We start from the raw sequence: 16,610 nt of genomic DNA on the forward strand, positions 1-16,610 counted from the left end.
TTGAATTTTTTATTGTTTTATTTTTTCATTGTTTTATTTTTATTAATTTTAATTTCATTTTTTACCTACGTGACTTTACCGAAAGAACGAAGAGTATGAATCCTTGCAGTCACGAAAGCTTCAAATCTAGAATTCTGCAAGCGTGTCCAGACATGTCAACATGCCCCCTGCTTGCGCATCAGTGATCGAGGAATGAGATGAATGCACCAGAAACATCAGGGCTCCTTTTATTTTGAAAACTGCCTCATTGCCTACTCGTGACAGGGGGGGGGGGGGAGTCTGCCTTCCTGGTCATCTTATTTTGTCCAGGGCCATCAGCTCCACATCAACTCTGCAATCCTTCATGCATGGCTCACCATATTTGGCGCGCGAATTCAAACTCACCTCTTTCCCCCACCACCACCTTCGAAAGACGTTTCCCATCCGAGCCGCCTGAGTCGACTCGTCGTTCTGCTTGTTTGAGTTCGGTATGAACTTTGGGCGTTTTCCTCGCCTCTTCATTTCTGACCTGGTCTCAGGAACCCGCGAGATCCGTCTGACCATCCTCGTTTCTGCGGGGAGCAACATCTGCTCCTCCGTGTAACGAACGCATCGTCCTTCCGATGTTAGGAAGTCACTGGAGCTTCGCACTTTAAATCTCGGTTGAAAACTAATTTATTTAGAACTGCTTTTTGTGTAGTCCTTGCCCTGTAACCTCCGCTAAGCATGGTTGGCTACGTATGGCGCGAAAGAAGTTCAACATACATACGTTATGTAACTGGATTAAATTTGCCAACTCCATCCCTCATCGGTTGTCTTTGTGGATATTGGTAGCGGTGATAAATCGTTGTAGTTACGGTATTTTAGTCGAAATAATGGAGACGATGATGAACTTAATCGGGGCAGTGGTCATGCTTAGTGAGGAACCATCCATGGGCCTAGTTCTTTCATGAGCGTATTCCAGGACAATTAAAGACTGAATTAATATTTTATTTTATCTTATCACGGTTGCTGAGGGCAGGCCCAAAGCCTCAAAATGGCAAGCGACAGGCAACAAATAGTGCGAGTTAAAGGTGTACGAGCTAAGAGTTTCTTGAGATTAGCAAGGTCACTATCAGAACTTGGGGAAATGAGACGATGCGAGGGGATTCCAACGTCGGGCATTTGTTGCGAGGAAAGTATCAGGAAGAGAAACGTTTCTTGACCTGCTGTGTGGCGGTTGCACAACAATGTATGGGTTAGCTGAAACAGTCAGTGTCGGGTGGGCTGAGTCCTCAGCATGGGCGGAGGAATCTGTAAGTGAAGATCGTGGGAGCAGTAACCATGGTATAGGCGACAGAATAATAATAAGAACAGGGCTGTCATTCGGACGCTGTCTTTCCGACAGACCTGTTCTTCACCTGAGGACGTCTGCTTGCGTTGTGGCCGAAACGTCGTGAGAATTATTTTATTATGTTTGATTTTTATTATTTTATTATTTCCCTTCTACGTGACTTTACCGAAATAACCAAGAAGAATAACTTAACCGTTTTACATTGAATCCGTTGAATCGGTGAGGTAGGAACTGCAGCTCATGTACATGTGTGGAACTCCAACCGTGCTAACCGGAGGTGCGGGCGGGAAGAACGGACGACGACGATGATGATGATGATGATGCTGATGATGATGACGTTCGATGACGATGGCCTGGGCAGGAGGAAGACGACGAGGTGGTGCCCTCGCTGCAGATGGCTTGTCAAAGCGACGGCACGTGGAGCAGGATGACGCCCAGCTGCCGCAGTGAGTCGGCGGTGCACTCGTCGAGCTAAGGGGGAACCCCCCCCCCCCCCCACTGTCAATGCCAAGCAAAATGTGCAGGAAAAAAATTAACCTGTAAAAACAAAGTTTTTCACTATAAATCCTTTATATGCGTGGCGGCTAGAGTCCTCTCGTCCTCTGGCTTGAGATGGCTGCCACCTATGGGTCAGATGATTGCCTGCCACCATTAAGCAATTGGTAATTAAATATAATTTATTTTTTCCTAAAATTTTGGAAAAAAATTTTCACGAAAATAAATTGTCACGCACAACGAGTCTGTGTGCAAAATGTCAGCTCGATTGGATCACGGGAAGTGGGTTAAAAAACGACCGAAAGATTTGCACGGTCGTAAACGTGCAAGCAAGCAAGCAAGTGAACTTAATATAAAGGGTTTAAAAAGAAAGAGTAAACTTACAGGGTGCTTCAAAAAAATGTTAACGCTTCTGAGAATTTGCAACAATGCCACGAGAAATGCGCCTATCGGGCTTTGGAGACCTCTGGAGACCACCTGGAGAAGATTCCAGGCACGCGTTGGCGATGATGGCGAGCAAGTGGAGACTCTTTGACTTTTTGAAGCTATTAACATCCGCTTGTTATCATGTTAAAAACAATATTCCCATATAAGTGTTTGACACAAAAATTTAAGCACCCTATACAGTAGAATCACCTCTTAATGACGTTCCGATAGCATCGAAAGTTCCGCCTTTTTCGCCCAAAAAACTTACTTTATAATATTTCAACAATGGATATTAATACATCAAGATACTAACAACATTATAAACACGTTATATTAAAAAAGAATAGTTAACCAATGCATTAATATTTATTGTACCTCCAATAGCCCGTCGTTAACAGGGGAATGGTCGGTAATCTAACACATTGGGCTCTATGGAGGCACTACACTACTATACACTACACTATACACTACACATTGGGCTTTATGGAGGTCCGTCATTAAGCAGTTAGTCGTTAACAAGGGCGGTCGTTAAGAGGGGTTCTGCTGTAATAATTTGAAAAAATTCAATTATTTTCCCAGGAAAGCTTTGGATGAGGTCTCAAGACGTTCTCAAGCGAGTCCTGTCCTTGGCATGTTTGGCCAAATACCATTGCTTGGTGCATTTTGTGCGGTTCGGTCTCAGGCTGAAGGAACACGAAAGAACGCAATTTGAAAACAATTTTCAACACATTTTAACAGAATTTAAATCAAATCACGGGCCCGTGAAGGCTTTGTCACAACCACTGCAGAAGTGCAAATTGGACTTAAATTAAATCAACAACAACCACCACCACATGAAATAAATGTTGAATTGCAATTGAGAATAACAGATGTGATGACAGCAGTGGCGATGGTAATCATACAATGTGTTATGTGGTTAGTGCAGTAATTATGACAGGGTAGGAGGGTCCCAATTAAATAATTCTGAGTAGAATAATTTTTTACAAAAACAGCTTCAGCAGCACCATCGTCATCCTTACCAAAATGACATGAAGAGACATTTTTGTTCGAATTTGGTAAAAAAAAAAAACTAAATATTTCAAGAGCCGAAACGCACGTGATGGAAACCAGTCCGCGGTCCTTCATAAATAACGACACGAAGCAGTCCTGAAAGAGCCGCTGGTTGTCGACCCTTGGCCTAGATGGACTGATCCCAGACATAGAAGTGCAGCATTTCCACCGCTGCCTCAGGACATACTGTATGGATGAGTGCGGAGTTAAATGCCTGGTTATAGCATTTGAGCGTGGCGATACTGACTTACTTGGCAGTGAAACATTCCGAGTGGGAATGATCATTTTATTATTACTTGAAGCTTGTAACCCAGGGAAACCCTCAATGTTCTTTTTCACGAGTAGATATTTGGCCAACGCCAGATACTTTGTAATACTTTTTAGCCATGCGAGGAAACTGGGGGAGAGAAACGCACAAACACCGCGCGGCAGAAAAACGGCCGAGTCAAGAATCGAATGCCGGCTCTTGTTCCCGGGGCGTAAACCGCCGTGCCACCGTGATGATGATGCTTTTTTTGATGGTGTTGTTTTTAAGTCGTCGACTGCGGTCCCCCGTTGGCGCTCGACAACGGCAGATGCACGCAAGCCGACTCCACGACGTTCCAAGCAAGCGTGGACTACGCCTGCGACGAGCCCTACTACAACCTCCACTCCAAACGCGCCAGTGAGCCTGCCTGCTGCCCGCCGCCGCCGCACACGACCCCCTCACCCCCTGCCCTCGCGCTCCTCCTCCCCGGCTCCCCGGGGCTTTCTCAGTTTTTGCGCATCCTCGGAAACTATTTTGGCCAAATTTCGATTTAAAGCTTTTGTGACTGCAGGGATTCATCTTCTTGGTTCTTTCGGTAAAGTCACGTAGAAGGGAAATAATAAAATAATAAAAATAAAACATAATAAAATAATTCTCACGACGTCCTCAGGTGAAGACCAGGTCTGTCGGGAAGACAGACGCTGGTCTTCACCTGAGGACGGCTGCTTGCGTTGTGGCCGAAACGTCGTGAGAATTATTTTATTATGTTTTAATTTCATTATTTTATTATTTCCCTTCTGCGTGACTTTACCGAAAGAACCAAGAAGATATTTTGGCCAAATTGAATGACAATGATTTTTTTAATATGTATAGAAAATATGTATAGAAAATAATGAAAGATATTTTTTTAAGTAAAATAAAAATAACAATAAATAATAGTAAAATGATGAGAAAATAAGAAATATTTTTTATGAAAATGATAATAAAATAATGATGGGTAACGGTGCAGCCCTTGCATTGTCTAGCTGACGCGACTGCCGGCAGAAGGGAGGCTTCCGCTACACGGAGCTCTATCGCGTCACTCTCGAGGGTATTTGGGTGATCTCTACCACGCTGGCAACACGTCTTGAAAAATGTGGGAGCACTCTCACTTTACTCCACTGCACGTGACCTGTGGGTCGACCAACTATGGGGTACCAGTTTATCCTGCAGTGGACAAAGGCGGTTGGGGGGGGGGGGAAGTTAATAAACCTGCCTTTTTATTTCCCTAAACTATTTTTTATTTTACCAGGGTAAGGCCCACTGACCTATGTAGCTCTTTTTTCAGAAGGGGACCTGGCGACAAATGATAGCTCAACGAAGTGGCTTATAGTGTGGAAATTTATAGCAGCCAAATACTCTAAATGTACATTTCTAAATGTGGAGGGGAAAACCGGAGAACCCCGGAGAAAAATCCACGCGACCACGGGGTGAACATGTCAAACTCCAAATTCACGGACGTCAGGGTCAGGATCGAACTCACGACCTCCTGTATACCAGGCGAGGTATTTAACATCTCGCCACCGTTCCACGCTGGGATATTAAGCTGGAGAGGGCATGACCAGAGCTGTAACGGGAAACGTCGACCTCTCGTGGAGGCCCGTCCGCCAGCAGCAGCGGTCACAGGCCAGGAAATTCAGGGCTGCACCTTTACCTTTTCAAAATTTTGGACAAAAGCTGGCACCAGCCAGAAATTGGGGGGGGGGGGGGGGTAATGGCTTGCACCAGCTAAGCAGGCGAAAGTCCATGGATTGAAATTTGCATGGAAAAAGGTTCTGTTCACAAAGATCCAGACATTTTTCAAAGCAGCGGGCCATCCTTTGTAAGAAGCGTCTTGCAAGGGAAGCTGAGGATATAAGCAAGCCATAATGCATTATTTTAATATTATGCAAGCCGTCCTTGTGGCCAAATTTATCTTGGAAAATTGCCAGCACTCGTATCAAACATGGCCTCCCCCACTCCCCCCCCAAAGAATGGATAAGCTCTTCTTCTTTACAATCGAGCTGCACTGGCACTCGGTTGCAGTAAACTTATTTAAAAGTACGAAACTAAAACTTCAAAATGAATAATGCGAAAAGAGCATTTGGTATTTTTCTTCATTTATTATGAATTCGTTTAACAACACCCCGGATGGAAAGTTCATCTTTTCTTTCCCTGACCACGAAGTATCATTTGGGGATTTGGGCCTTTCGCCTCAGATTTGATGGAGGTTCAGCACTCCCGCGGATTCAGGTCAGGCTAACACAATTTGAAAATGAGAGCCAGACCCCCCTCCCACTTTCCCCTCCCTCTCTCTGGGGCTTCTGTGTTGTTGCCAACAGAACGTTTTGTTGAACATAATAAAATAGTAGGGATAAAACAGTCGCGGTGATTCTTCTCACGTTCCGTTTCCTTTTCTCTAAGTGTTGTTCTCTGTGCGTGGCGCTGTAGCGCTGACAGTACTCGATGTATGTGCCACTGATGTATGATGCTGATAATTAATTACAGCCCTTTCTCAATCTACTGCTGAATGAAGGATTCCCGCAAGCCGTGTTTGTCATGTGTTTATATATTTTTACCGTACTTCACCTCGCTGGGCAATGAAGGTTGGAGAAAGGCTATGGGTCAGGAGAAATGGTTCAAAGGTCACTCACCGGGGTTGGTAATCAAATTGAGGTCGCTGGGTTTAGAGCACGGTTCACTATCCATTGCTCCAACCCTGATTAATAATAGTACTGCACTAGCCCGGCTTTCAATACAGTACGCACGTTCGGGAAATTTCCTTACAGATTAATTTTGTTTTTCAAACGGGCAAATGCCCGCTGAGATATGCGACGTCTTGGTTTTTTGCAACAAAGATCTTGGATGAAAGTACAAAAAGCACGAAATTGGAGATACGACCGTGAAAACGTGAAACGAACACAACAACCCAGGTCACCCTCTTACATGCTGTAGTGGTTAGTTAACACTGCTTCTTGATAAAGTTCACATTTGCCCCATATATATATTTCGTGCAGCATCACGGTTTAACATCTTCTCAGTGTTTGTGAAAGGTGTATGATTTATGAAGACTTTTAGCATAGCTGTAGGAATTAAATACCTTCGAAAAATTGAGGCGGTGGGAGGGGGCATAAATTAACTCTGTGATTTAATCGCTGATCTCTAGAACCTGTATGATCTGACAAATGCTTTTGATTTAAGTGTGAAACTGTATTTAATCACTCCAGCACATCTTCTCTTGTGACGTTTGCCTTGCTGATATTTAACCCTGTGTTTCAATCTGCGACTCCGGATCCTGTTTGCTGTTTTGATGATTTTATTCGATGCAGGTTTCCCTTGATAAAAAAAATATATATCTTGATATCAACAAAGTCGTACATTGCTTTTAAATAATGGAATTAAATTTTAGATTGAAATTGGAGTGTGGATAGCAAAAGGACGCCGTATATGTGAGGTGCTAGCCAGCTTTAGTATATTTGTTTCCTTTTTGGCCAGGAAAAATGATTAAAATTTGGAACACTGGGTGAGAGGGGTCTGACCGCAAGACCCCACCGCCTGAATTCACACTCGACGCTTGGCAGAGCCGGCGCCCGTAGTCTCGCGCGGCATCGACGCCGGGGGTTTAATTAGAACACCTTTCCTACGCAAACTCATTCGTAAATAATTGAGGGGGGCCTTAACGCGTTGAATTACTCTAACCCCTCCCCAAACCGAGGAATGTGCCCGAAATGTAAAACGAAGACCCTCCGGTAAACTTTCCCTGCTTTCTCTTCTGTCCACATTTGCTATTTTTCTCCTCCATAAAGCAGGACCGGCGAAAGTTAAAAGAACAAAAAAAGCTAAACGTAAACCTTTCTTGTTTTAACACACCATTGGGGGGGGGGAGGGGGGGTAGGTTCCACAGTGGCTAGGAGATGTTAATAACCTCGCCTGGTATACAGGAGGTCGTGGGTTCGATCCCAACGCCTGCTGTATATTTTGAGTTTCCGAGTTCTCCCCGTGGTTGTGTGCAAATTTCTCACGGTCCTCCGGTTTTTCCCTCCACATTTTTAAACACGCGTTTAGAGTATTTGGCTGCTATACATTTCCACGTGATAAGCCACTTGGTTGCGCTATCATTTGTGGCCAGGTCGCTTCTGGGCCTTACCTGGTAAAATAAATAAAAATTGTTCTAGTTAGCATGAGTGTCTGTCTGTAACAAGGGGACACGATAACTCTCGTATAAGTGATCTGACATGAACGTGAAGTCACGTCGGCATTCGGGATTTACTTTAGCGAAAACCACCCGAATTGCCCAAAACATGATCTAAAAACCTCAGCTAAAATGTTTCAGGATTCCGGAGGTGACGATGACATTACAAATTGAAACCCTTTAGAATTGTTTGCACACTGTATCTTGAATTTATTAAGTTTGCACACAGTGCTGAGTTTGAGTTTGGCTACACTGCCGCTGATCTCACGACTTTACGCAAGTGCCTGTGACAGCCACCACAGACAAACGGCGCTTGGGAAAGCGCTCCAGAATCCAACGGCGTACTCACTGCTTGGCTCCCTCGTCCGACTTATTGTGTCTCACTTGTGTCTCACTTGAGTCTCATTTGCTTTCGCTTTTGTTGTTGTTGTTATTGTTTTTCTGCCATCTCGTCACACAGCAAAGTTCGTTTGCAACGAGACGGGCGCGTGGATGAACCCAGAAACGGGAGAGAAGAAGCCGTACTGTGAGCCCGGTAGGTACTAGTAGGTACTGGTGGGTACTAACAATCACACGAGCACGTCTGGTGAGTACTAACGATGACACGAGCACGTCTGGTGAGTACTAACGATGACACAGCACGTCTGGTGAGTTCTAACGATGACACTTGGTGAGTACTAACGATGACACGAGCACGTCTGGTGAGTACTAACGATGACACGTCTGGTGAGTACTAACGATGACACGGGATCACCTGGTGAGTACTAACGATGACACGTCTGGTGAGTACTAACGATGACACGGGGTCACCTGGTGAGTACTAACGGTGACACGTCTGGTGAGTACTAACGATGACACGGGCACGTCTGGTGAGTACTAACGGTGACACGTCTGGTGAGTACTAACGATGACATGGGGTCACCTGGTGAGTACTAACGATTGCACGAGTCTGCGTGCGAGTTATTGCGCCCGGCGTGGCACGGATAACGTCCTGACGGCGGCTCCCCGCAGTGACCAGCAGCAAGATAGGCCTCAGGAGAGCCATCCCTGCCGCCTCTGGGATTGAGTACGAACACCCCGCTCGTTTCTTTGCCGGGTGCGACGCGGAGGGGAGGTGTGGGATGGGACGCGAGCATAATTACACCGCGCCTATAAACTTTCAGCATCATTAGCGCGTTAAGCGATAAGCTCCTACAAATCACTTCTGGTTCTCCCGATCTCAGACGACTGCTCCACACACCCTCCGCTTCCTCCCCTTTGGAAAGCTATTTACATCAATATTGCAATTTTTCCTTTTTACATTTTTTTTTGCTGAAGTTCAAAAATTCGCCCGTGACATTTTGCGGGCGGGTGTACCGTGTCCGTCCTGCATCTTACGGGGTGTTTTTGGGGACCCCTAAAGATTTAAGAGAATACAAATATGCGAATAATAAAGTAGTAAAAATAATTAACCACCAAATTTTTTAATGTGAAGTGCCAGGCAGCCGTAATTTAGTATGTCGTTTACTATATAGTTGTAGTACAGTAAAATACTGTATTGCACTGCTCCAAAATGCCTCTAAATGAAGTAAGTCCTTATATATCTGTTTAAAGTTAATTTATTCCTCGGTATTATATACTATTTGATACTATTTTCATGTATTGTAGTAAATACGAATTGTTTGCAAGCCGAGTCTTAAACTTATTACGTTGGTACACTCCGCGAGTTTGAGTTTGGCGACACTGCCGCTTTTCTCACGAATTCACCCAAGCATCTATGACAGATCGAGTAACCACAGAGCTCCCGGGGCATATCATGTGAAGATGAAGGATATTTCACTGTACCAGCAGGAGGGGAGAATTCACGCGAATGCATTGTCTTGAGCAGTGTGCTGTATCTTCATTATAATTATTATTATACGACTGACAACAAAAAACCCCTGGACTTTTAATATCCCAGAGGAGACATACAGATTAGTTTTTTTCCCAGGACAGCAGCTACGTAAAAAAAAAATAACAATCCCGAGAAATCGAGGACAGGTTGGCAACCGTAGTTGCATTGCGCTGTGCGTCAGTGTGCGGCCGCCCCAGCCGCCGCCTCCCTCCGCTGCGCAAGCGGATCGTGGGCGGCCTCGCGGCCGAGCCCGGCGCCTTCCCGTGGCAGGCGCTGGTGGTGGCACGCGACCCGGCGCGCGTCAACTCCGAGCCGTGGTTCGGTGGCGCCGCGCTGCTCGCGCCGCGCTGGCTGGTCACGGCGGCGCACGTCCTGCTGCCATGGCGACGCACCCGCTCCTCTTCGCTCTCGGCGGCGTTCTCGTCGTCGTCGTCGTCAGCGGCGACCGCGGCGGTGGCGTCGCAGTCTTTGCTCCCGGTGCCTCGCTGGGCCGTCGAGGCGGTGCCGCCCGACAGCCTGCGCGTCTACCTTGGCTTCACGGACGTGCGCGTCAGGGATGGGCCCGAGCCGGCCGGGGACGCACGGCGGGGCGGCGGCGGCGATGAGTACGATGATCCCTACGGTGTTGGTGGAGGCGGTGGTGGCGGTGGTGGAGGCGGTGGTGGTGGTGGTGGAGGCGGTGGTGGTGGTGGTGGTGACGGTGACGACGGTGCCGGTGGTGGTAGAAGCGGGGGCACGGACAAGCACGCGGGATCCGCGCTCCGGCCAGAGGTGGCCAGAATCATCCTCCATCCGCGCTTCGACCCCAAAACCTACGACAACGACGTGGCGCTGATCGAACTGCGCGAGGCCGTGCATCTCGGCCCGCTGGTCATGCCCGTGTGCCTGCCCCCCGCGGCCGCTGCGACGGAGAAGGCGCGGCCTCCGGCCACCGATTCTCCGCGCCACCCGCAGCACCTTCCTCTCGGGCGGGAGGGAGAGAGGGACGAGGGGAGGCGCTCGCGGGAGGGCTTCATTCTGGAAGGCGCCGGAGACACGGAGCCGCTGGAGAGGGGGGACAGCTTCGGTCTGGCGTCGGACGGCGACGACGACGGAGCGCCGCTCCTGGACGGCGCCCCGAGCCGCGGCGGCTCGCCGGTGCCGTCGGGGACTCCGCGGCCGCAGAGGGTCCACCTCTTCCTCCCGCTCGCGCAGACGCCGCAGCAAGCGGTGGACCACCTCGTGCTGGGCCCCACCCTGGCGGAGGCGCCGGCCGTGGAGGCCCCCCGCGCGACGCGATGCCGAGGAGACGGGGGAGGAGGGGAACGGCGACGGCAAGGGAGCAGGAGCCCTCGACGATGAGCTGCGCCCGGGCGACTTGGGCGTGGTGTCGGGCTGGGGTTCCACCGCCTGGCAAAACATGTCATCGCCTCTGTCCTCTTCCTCGTCGTCGACCATGGTGTCCCCCACGCTGCAGTACGTAAAGCTGCCCGTGGTGGAGGCGGAGGAGTGCGAGGAGGGCTTCCGGCAGGCGCTCGGCCCCCGGCCCAGCTACCGCCTCACGGACAACATGTTCTGCGCTGGCTACAAGGAGGGCGGCCGCGACACGTGCGTAGGCGACAGCGGGGGCGCTTTCGTCCGGCTCGAGAGCGGCGACGCCGCGGCGGGCAGCGGCGTGGAGGGCGGCAGCGCAGCCGAGGGACGGAGCACGTTGGGAGAGGGCAGGAGCGGTGGCGAGAACGAAGAGGAGGGTAGGATCGTAGAGAGCAGCAGCGCTGGGGATTTGGGCTTCGGTGCGGGAGACGGGATGGAGGGCGGCAGTCGCAGGGGCCAGGTGGGGCCCGGGCAGCACTGGGTGGTGCGGGGCCTCGTGTCGTGGGGCGGCCCCGGCGAGTGTGGTCGTGAGGGCCTGTACGGCGTGTACACGCGCCTCGCCAACTACGTCTCCTGGATCCGGGAGCAGATGGAGGCGCCGCCGCCCGACGTGGATGAGTTTGGGTTTTAGAGACGGCGACAAGTCACGCGCTCGCATGGATTCCGCAGCGCTGTCCAAATCCTGTTTGTCCTCGGAAAATATTTAACGAGTGATGACAACGCGGCCTTCCGAAGTGCACAATGAGATGGTGTCGCACGTGTTGGTGCCACGGAAAGTGTGTGACATCATCGCATTGGCCAAACAGTCTTATCTGTTTAGCACTGGATGCTTTTTTTAATCACCAAGTTTTTGAGCAAAGCTTTTATCATCGCGTCTTATTTTCTCTAGGGTAAGTCCCATAGCAACACAACTTAATACCAAAATTGTATTTATATTGGATTATCTTTACGGGAGTTATTTTGACCACCCGCTACAGATGGACAGACGGACAGAGCTAAGGGACAGACAGACAGAGCAGGGAGCCGCGGTGGCGGGATGTTAACTACCTCGCCTGGTATACAGGAGGTCGTGGGTTCGATCCCGACCCTGATGTCTGTATATTTGGAGTTTGCATGTTTCTCTCCCCGTGGTTGCATGGATTATTCTCCAGGTCCTCCGGGTTTTCTCCACATTCAGGATCAACATCACGCGTTCAGAATATTTGGCTGTTACACATTTCCACGTAATAAGCCAAATTGTTGAGCTATAATTTGTGACCAGGTCGCTTCTGAAAAAGAGCTATATAGCTCGGTGGACCTGACCTGGTGAAATAAAAGATAGTTTCAGTTTAGTAATGCTCAAGTGCTAATTCAACTTTAATTGGAAACCATTAAAATAATCGAGTTGCACATTGGCTCAGGGGTCCCGCTGAGTTTGAATCTGGACATTTGATTAAGCCGGGGTTCTCAAGTGCAAGAAGTCTCAACTCAATCCCAAATTTAAAAAAGTAAAAAAGAAAAATTTAAATCGAATTTTCCGGGGCATCGCATCTCTGGGAATTAAACATATCAGCTTGACTGACCCGCAATGAACATTTCTCTGTAAGAAGTGTGCCCCTGATGTATGGATATAAAAGACACTTGAAAAGATCTCAGAAAAGGTTATAGCACTAAAATCCACATTAAATACAATTAACCGTGTCATTCTGCAGTTTCCAGACGATGAGCAAATTCCAGTTTGGCCCCAATGCAATAAACAATCTCTGTACAGGACACCCAAAAAGGTGCAGCAACTATATGTGGATAAGAGGCTTATTGAAGGGAATTCAGAAGTACGTGCTGTGTTATCATCTCTCAGCTCCGTTCCCCGACAGAAGGTGACGTAATATGACCCTCTTTCTGTGAGAGATTTGATGAACTTTTTCCATCTCCCATGGCACGATTTATAAACAGCAAACAACAAAATGTGACCCAACTTTCGTTTTCAAAAGCCATAGCGTTCTCCGTTTGGTATCTATCTAAGGACTGCTTTATATATTATTATAGGTGTACGATAGGTGTGTTTAAAGAGACTGAGCTTTTGTGACGCACATTCAGGGAGCAACGATGATTTACGGTCGGGTGGAAGGTTCGTGATTGTAACTGTTATATACTGGTAGCGATGCTGGGATGAGCGTTGACCTTAGTGCACTCCATTTAACCACGTCACCATAATAAAACCTGAGCTGTGGGTGCACGATCCGTTAAAACCTCTGGCCTGATACGTCTGTAGCAGCAGCAGCACTGCACACGGGGTCTCTGCTGAGGGCACAACTTGACAACTTCTGTTCCTATTTATTACATTTTATACCCACTCATTTTTTTTACGACGATGATGAGAGTGCACCCTGTAAACATTGCACACCACACGAGTACATCTGTGCCGATCGTAAATGTAACATTTAAAATTAAAATACGTGGCTTCTTTGAAATGTGTCAGAAACTGTTTAATGTTAAACTAAACTAATCTTTTCATGTTATTTTATCAGGTAAGGCCCACTGAGCTATGTAGCTCTTTTCAGAAGCAGCCTGGCACACAACTGACAGCTCAACAAAGTGCCTTATCATGTGGAAATGTGTAGCAGCCAAATGACTCTAAACGCGTGATTTTGATTATAAATGTGGAGAGAAAAACTGGAGGACCGGGAGAAAAATCCATGCGATTATGGGGAGAGAGACACGCAAACTCCAAATATACAGCAGCAGGCGTCAGGGTCGGGATCGTACCTACGACCTCCTGTATACCAGGCGAGGTAGTTAACATCTCGCCACCGTGGCTCCCCAGTGCCCCTCCGGTGTTGGAAGGGGGCCCGACTTTGGGTGCCGAGAGGTTAAAGTTTATACGCGATAGAGGGGCCCACTTTCACACGGCGGGTTACATTCGGAACAACAATAATGTTGATCATCATTACTCAACTGTGCAATGTTACGTCAGTTGCTTGCCCAGGTCTGAGGCTTGAATCGCCATTGAATGTGCATCATTCACTTGAGGAAGGGCACTCAAATGATAATGCATTATAAAAATTATATTTGGCAAGGTCAAAATGGGGTTGGTTGCCTTTGAGCCTCCTCCATAAAAATAATTAGGCTTATGTACTAATCTCTAAAAAATATAAAACAATACAATTATAAAAGTCAATGTCATCTGTACGAGATAAAAAAATATATTTTTTAGGCTATGTCTTCTAGAGAGCTCCATGCAAACAAAGACGAACATCCGTGATAGAAGGAGTATGGATCCTTGATAGACTTTTGGGACATTTGCCGTGAGCGAGCAGCTATTTAATTTAGAATGGTACACAAAGGGATAATGTGCCCAGCACCATGCCCAACCACCTTTGTTTGTCTCCACATTGGGTGGTACTAATTAGTAAGATTAAGTTAGGGGGAGGCCCACGACCAGTTCACGATACCCCTCACTAGGACCAGTTCAGATACTCACACCAGGACCAGTTCGGACACTCCTCACAACTGGTATTATCTTTGGCCAGGAATCCAACTCGCCAAATTCACAGCTCGGTGTGATAAACGCTGGTGCCACTGCAATCCAAGTAAACACACACACATCACACACATATATACACACACATACACGCAAGTTCCCATTCCTGTATGAACAAGTAGTCTTACGTGTGTTCACATTTTCATACATAAACATGTATGCCAAAGCATAAGCTTGATTTCACTTTTATTTATACTGAACTGAAAAATGAACGCGCAATGAACGATCGTTTCAGGCATTGGCCCTTATTCATAAAGGCGAAAAATGTTGAATTGTAACTGTAGGTTTGGCAATTAGTTATTATAAATTTCGTAAGATGAATCGCGGTCACTTAAAAATAACAGCGTAGGCTTTCGTGACCAACGCTGACTTTTGGGTCAGCCCGCACAAGTGTAAGGCGTGTCGTTGACCCTCCTCCACACGATGCCCAATCCACAACATTTCGGTTCCCGATTGTTGAATGTTGTTGATTGCCTCCCATCACACCGGCGGTGCTGCTGAAGCAGTAACACATTGGAGCGCGTGTTCATCACGTGACAACTTTATTAATTGGCTGTCGGGCGGTGGAGGGTACACGACACACATTTTACGAATGCGATCTGACCCAAAAATGAATAATGCAGTCTCGAAGTCACCCGCTGTAGGTTTGAACGGTGGCGCGGTGGTTAGGCATCTAGCCGATGAACCTAACAGCCCGAGTTCGATTCTAGCCACGGCTAACATCAGTGGCGAGTCATATCTGAACCAGCCCTGCCCTGGTGTACCCTTCACAAGCGTGCATAGCCCATGCGTGATGAAGTATGGTCATATTAACCCCCCATGTCCAACACGGCTTGGGGGGGCATTTATCCTATTGTGGATTGACAAAGGGTTGTACAATATTATCCAATTGTATTATTAGCCACCCATTGTATAGGACAGCCTTGCTCAGAGAAGTTGGAGTCGCCGGCTTGTGATTTACTTCTGAAGAAAGTACATTGCCATGGCCATTAGCGTTATGTATGTCGCCAGCTTATAAGGTAGCAGAGTCCTCGTGAATGGCAATGAGAAGTAAAATAGTTTTTCTCTCTAGTCTGTTGTCCCAGTCCACCATTAGCTCGGTCCCAGAAATGTGAATGTGGTGAACACGCGCAGTAAACATGCGTGTAATGTGTTTATCCAATTCGCGTGCTCAGAAGCTGAGGTTGAAGGATAAAGGAGGGATTTGCTGGCATATGAGTGGCCCTAAAAATGCAGAAAAACATTTTTGTTTCTGCATCACCACCACCACCAACCAACCAACCACCCTCGCTTAGGTTTTGCCACTCAAGTATTTAGGCCACACAGAAACAATAACACAGACACACACACACAGATACACACGCCCACACGCCTCGGCAGTTTGCGATAACTTGTCAGCGATGTTTACATCAGCCACCCAGGAGCATTTCCCCGTTGTCCTTGCACCACAACCCCCCTCCCAGACCCCCCCTTATCGTCCCAGCTTGCAATTTTTCCCATAATGCACCATGATTTTCCTTAACATTGTCATGGCAACCGTCCCCACCCCCCCCCCCCCACTTGCAACAGAGATTTCGATTGGACAACGTTTTAAACAAATTTCGTAAACACACAAAAAAATAAACTTGTACCCAATGGGACAGGGCCTTCATTCAGTCCACAGGGAGGCTTTTATCATTTCTTGTTGGGCGAAAAAAGTAGGAGAATGCAGACTGCATGATTCACATCCCGTTAGCACTCCCCCCCCCCCCCTCCTTATTTTCTTTGTGTTTAACTTGTTGCCATTTTTACCATCAACATTATCCCAATTGTTTTCCCTCTCCAATCGTGATCCTACCGGCTTTGTGCCACGAGACATTTGGATCTCTCCGGGGAGGGGAGGGCGGGAGGGAGGGAGGAAGCAGTCGCAATGCTCCATGTTAGAGAACGGGTCTAAAAGAAAGCGGATATTACAGAGCTACCTCCGAGATCCCATCAAGCGACCGTCTTTCCACCCGCTGTGCCGTACGCGAGTAACGTTTGTTGCAATGCCAGCTCTCATTCTCTGAGCTGGAAGTTAGCCGAACGTTTTTTTTCTTTCATCCCCCGAAACAAACTTAGCTTGATGAGATTCATTTTTGTGTG

The 16,610-nt window shown here is 47.7% G+C and overlaps 1 protein-coding gene across 4 annotated transcripts in view; it reads left to right on the forward strand.

Annotated features, from left to right (window-relative positions):
• Nucleotides 1-16,610, forward strand: part of LOC133351128 (mannan-binding lectin serine protease 1-like) — a 63,791-nt gene that overhangs the window by 14,883 nt on the left and 32,298 nt on the right. For 3 of the 4 annotated variants that reach the window (XR_009756152.1, XR_009756151.1, XM_061566096.1), the window contains exons 8-10: nucleotides 1,674-1,758; nucleotides 3,819-3,947; nucleotides 8,201-8,275. Coding sequence is in view for 2 of the 4 variants with exons in the window: in XM_061566096.1 (XP_061422080.1) it covers nucleotides 1,674-1,758; nucleotides 3,819-3,947; nucleotides 8,201-8,275 (289 nt within the window). In the remaining 2 variants the exon portion in view is untranslated. Of the gene's footprint in view, nucleotides 1-1,673; nucleotides 1,759-3,818; nucleotides 3,948-8,200; nucleotides 8,276-9,794; nucleotides 11,115-16,610 lie in introns of those variants that run through there. The other variant, XM_061566095.1, reaches the window with a different exon arrangement.

The sequence above is a fragment of the Lethenteron reissneri genome, chromosome 36 (assembly GCF_015708825.2).
Source record: "Lethenteron reissneri isolate LAM-NWPU_2019-01 chromosome 36, ASM1570882v1, whole genome shotgun sequence".
NCBI classification, from domain to species: Eukaryota; Metazoa; Chordata; class Hyperoartia; order Petromyzontiformes; family Petromyzontidae; genus Lethenteron; species Lethenteron reissneri.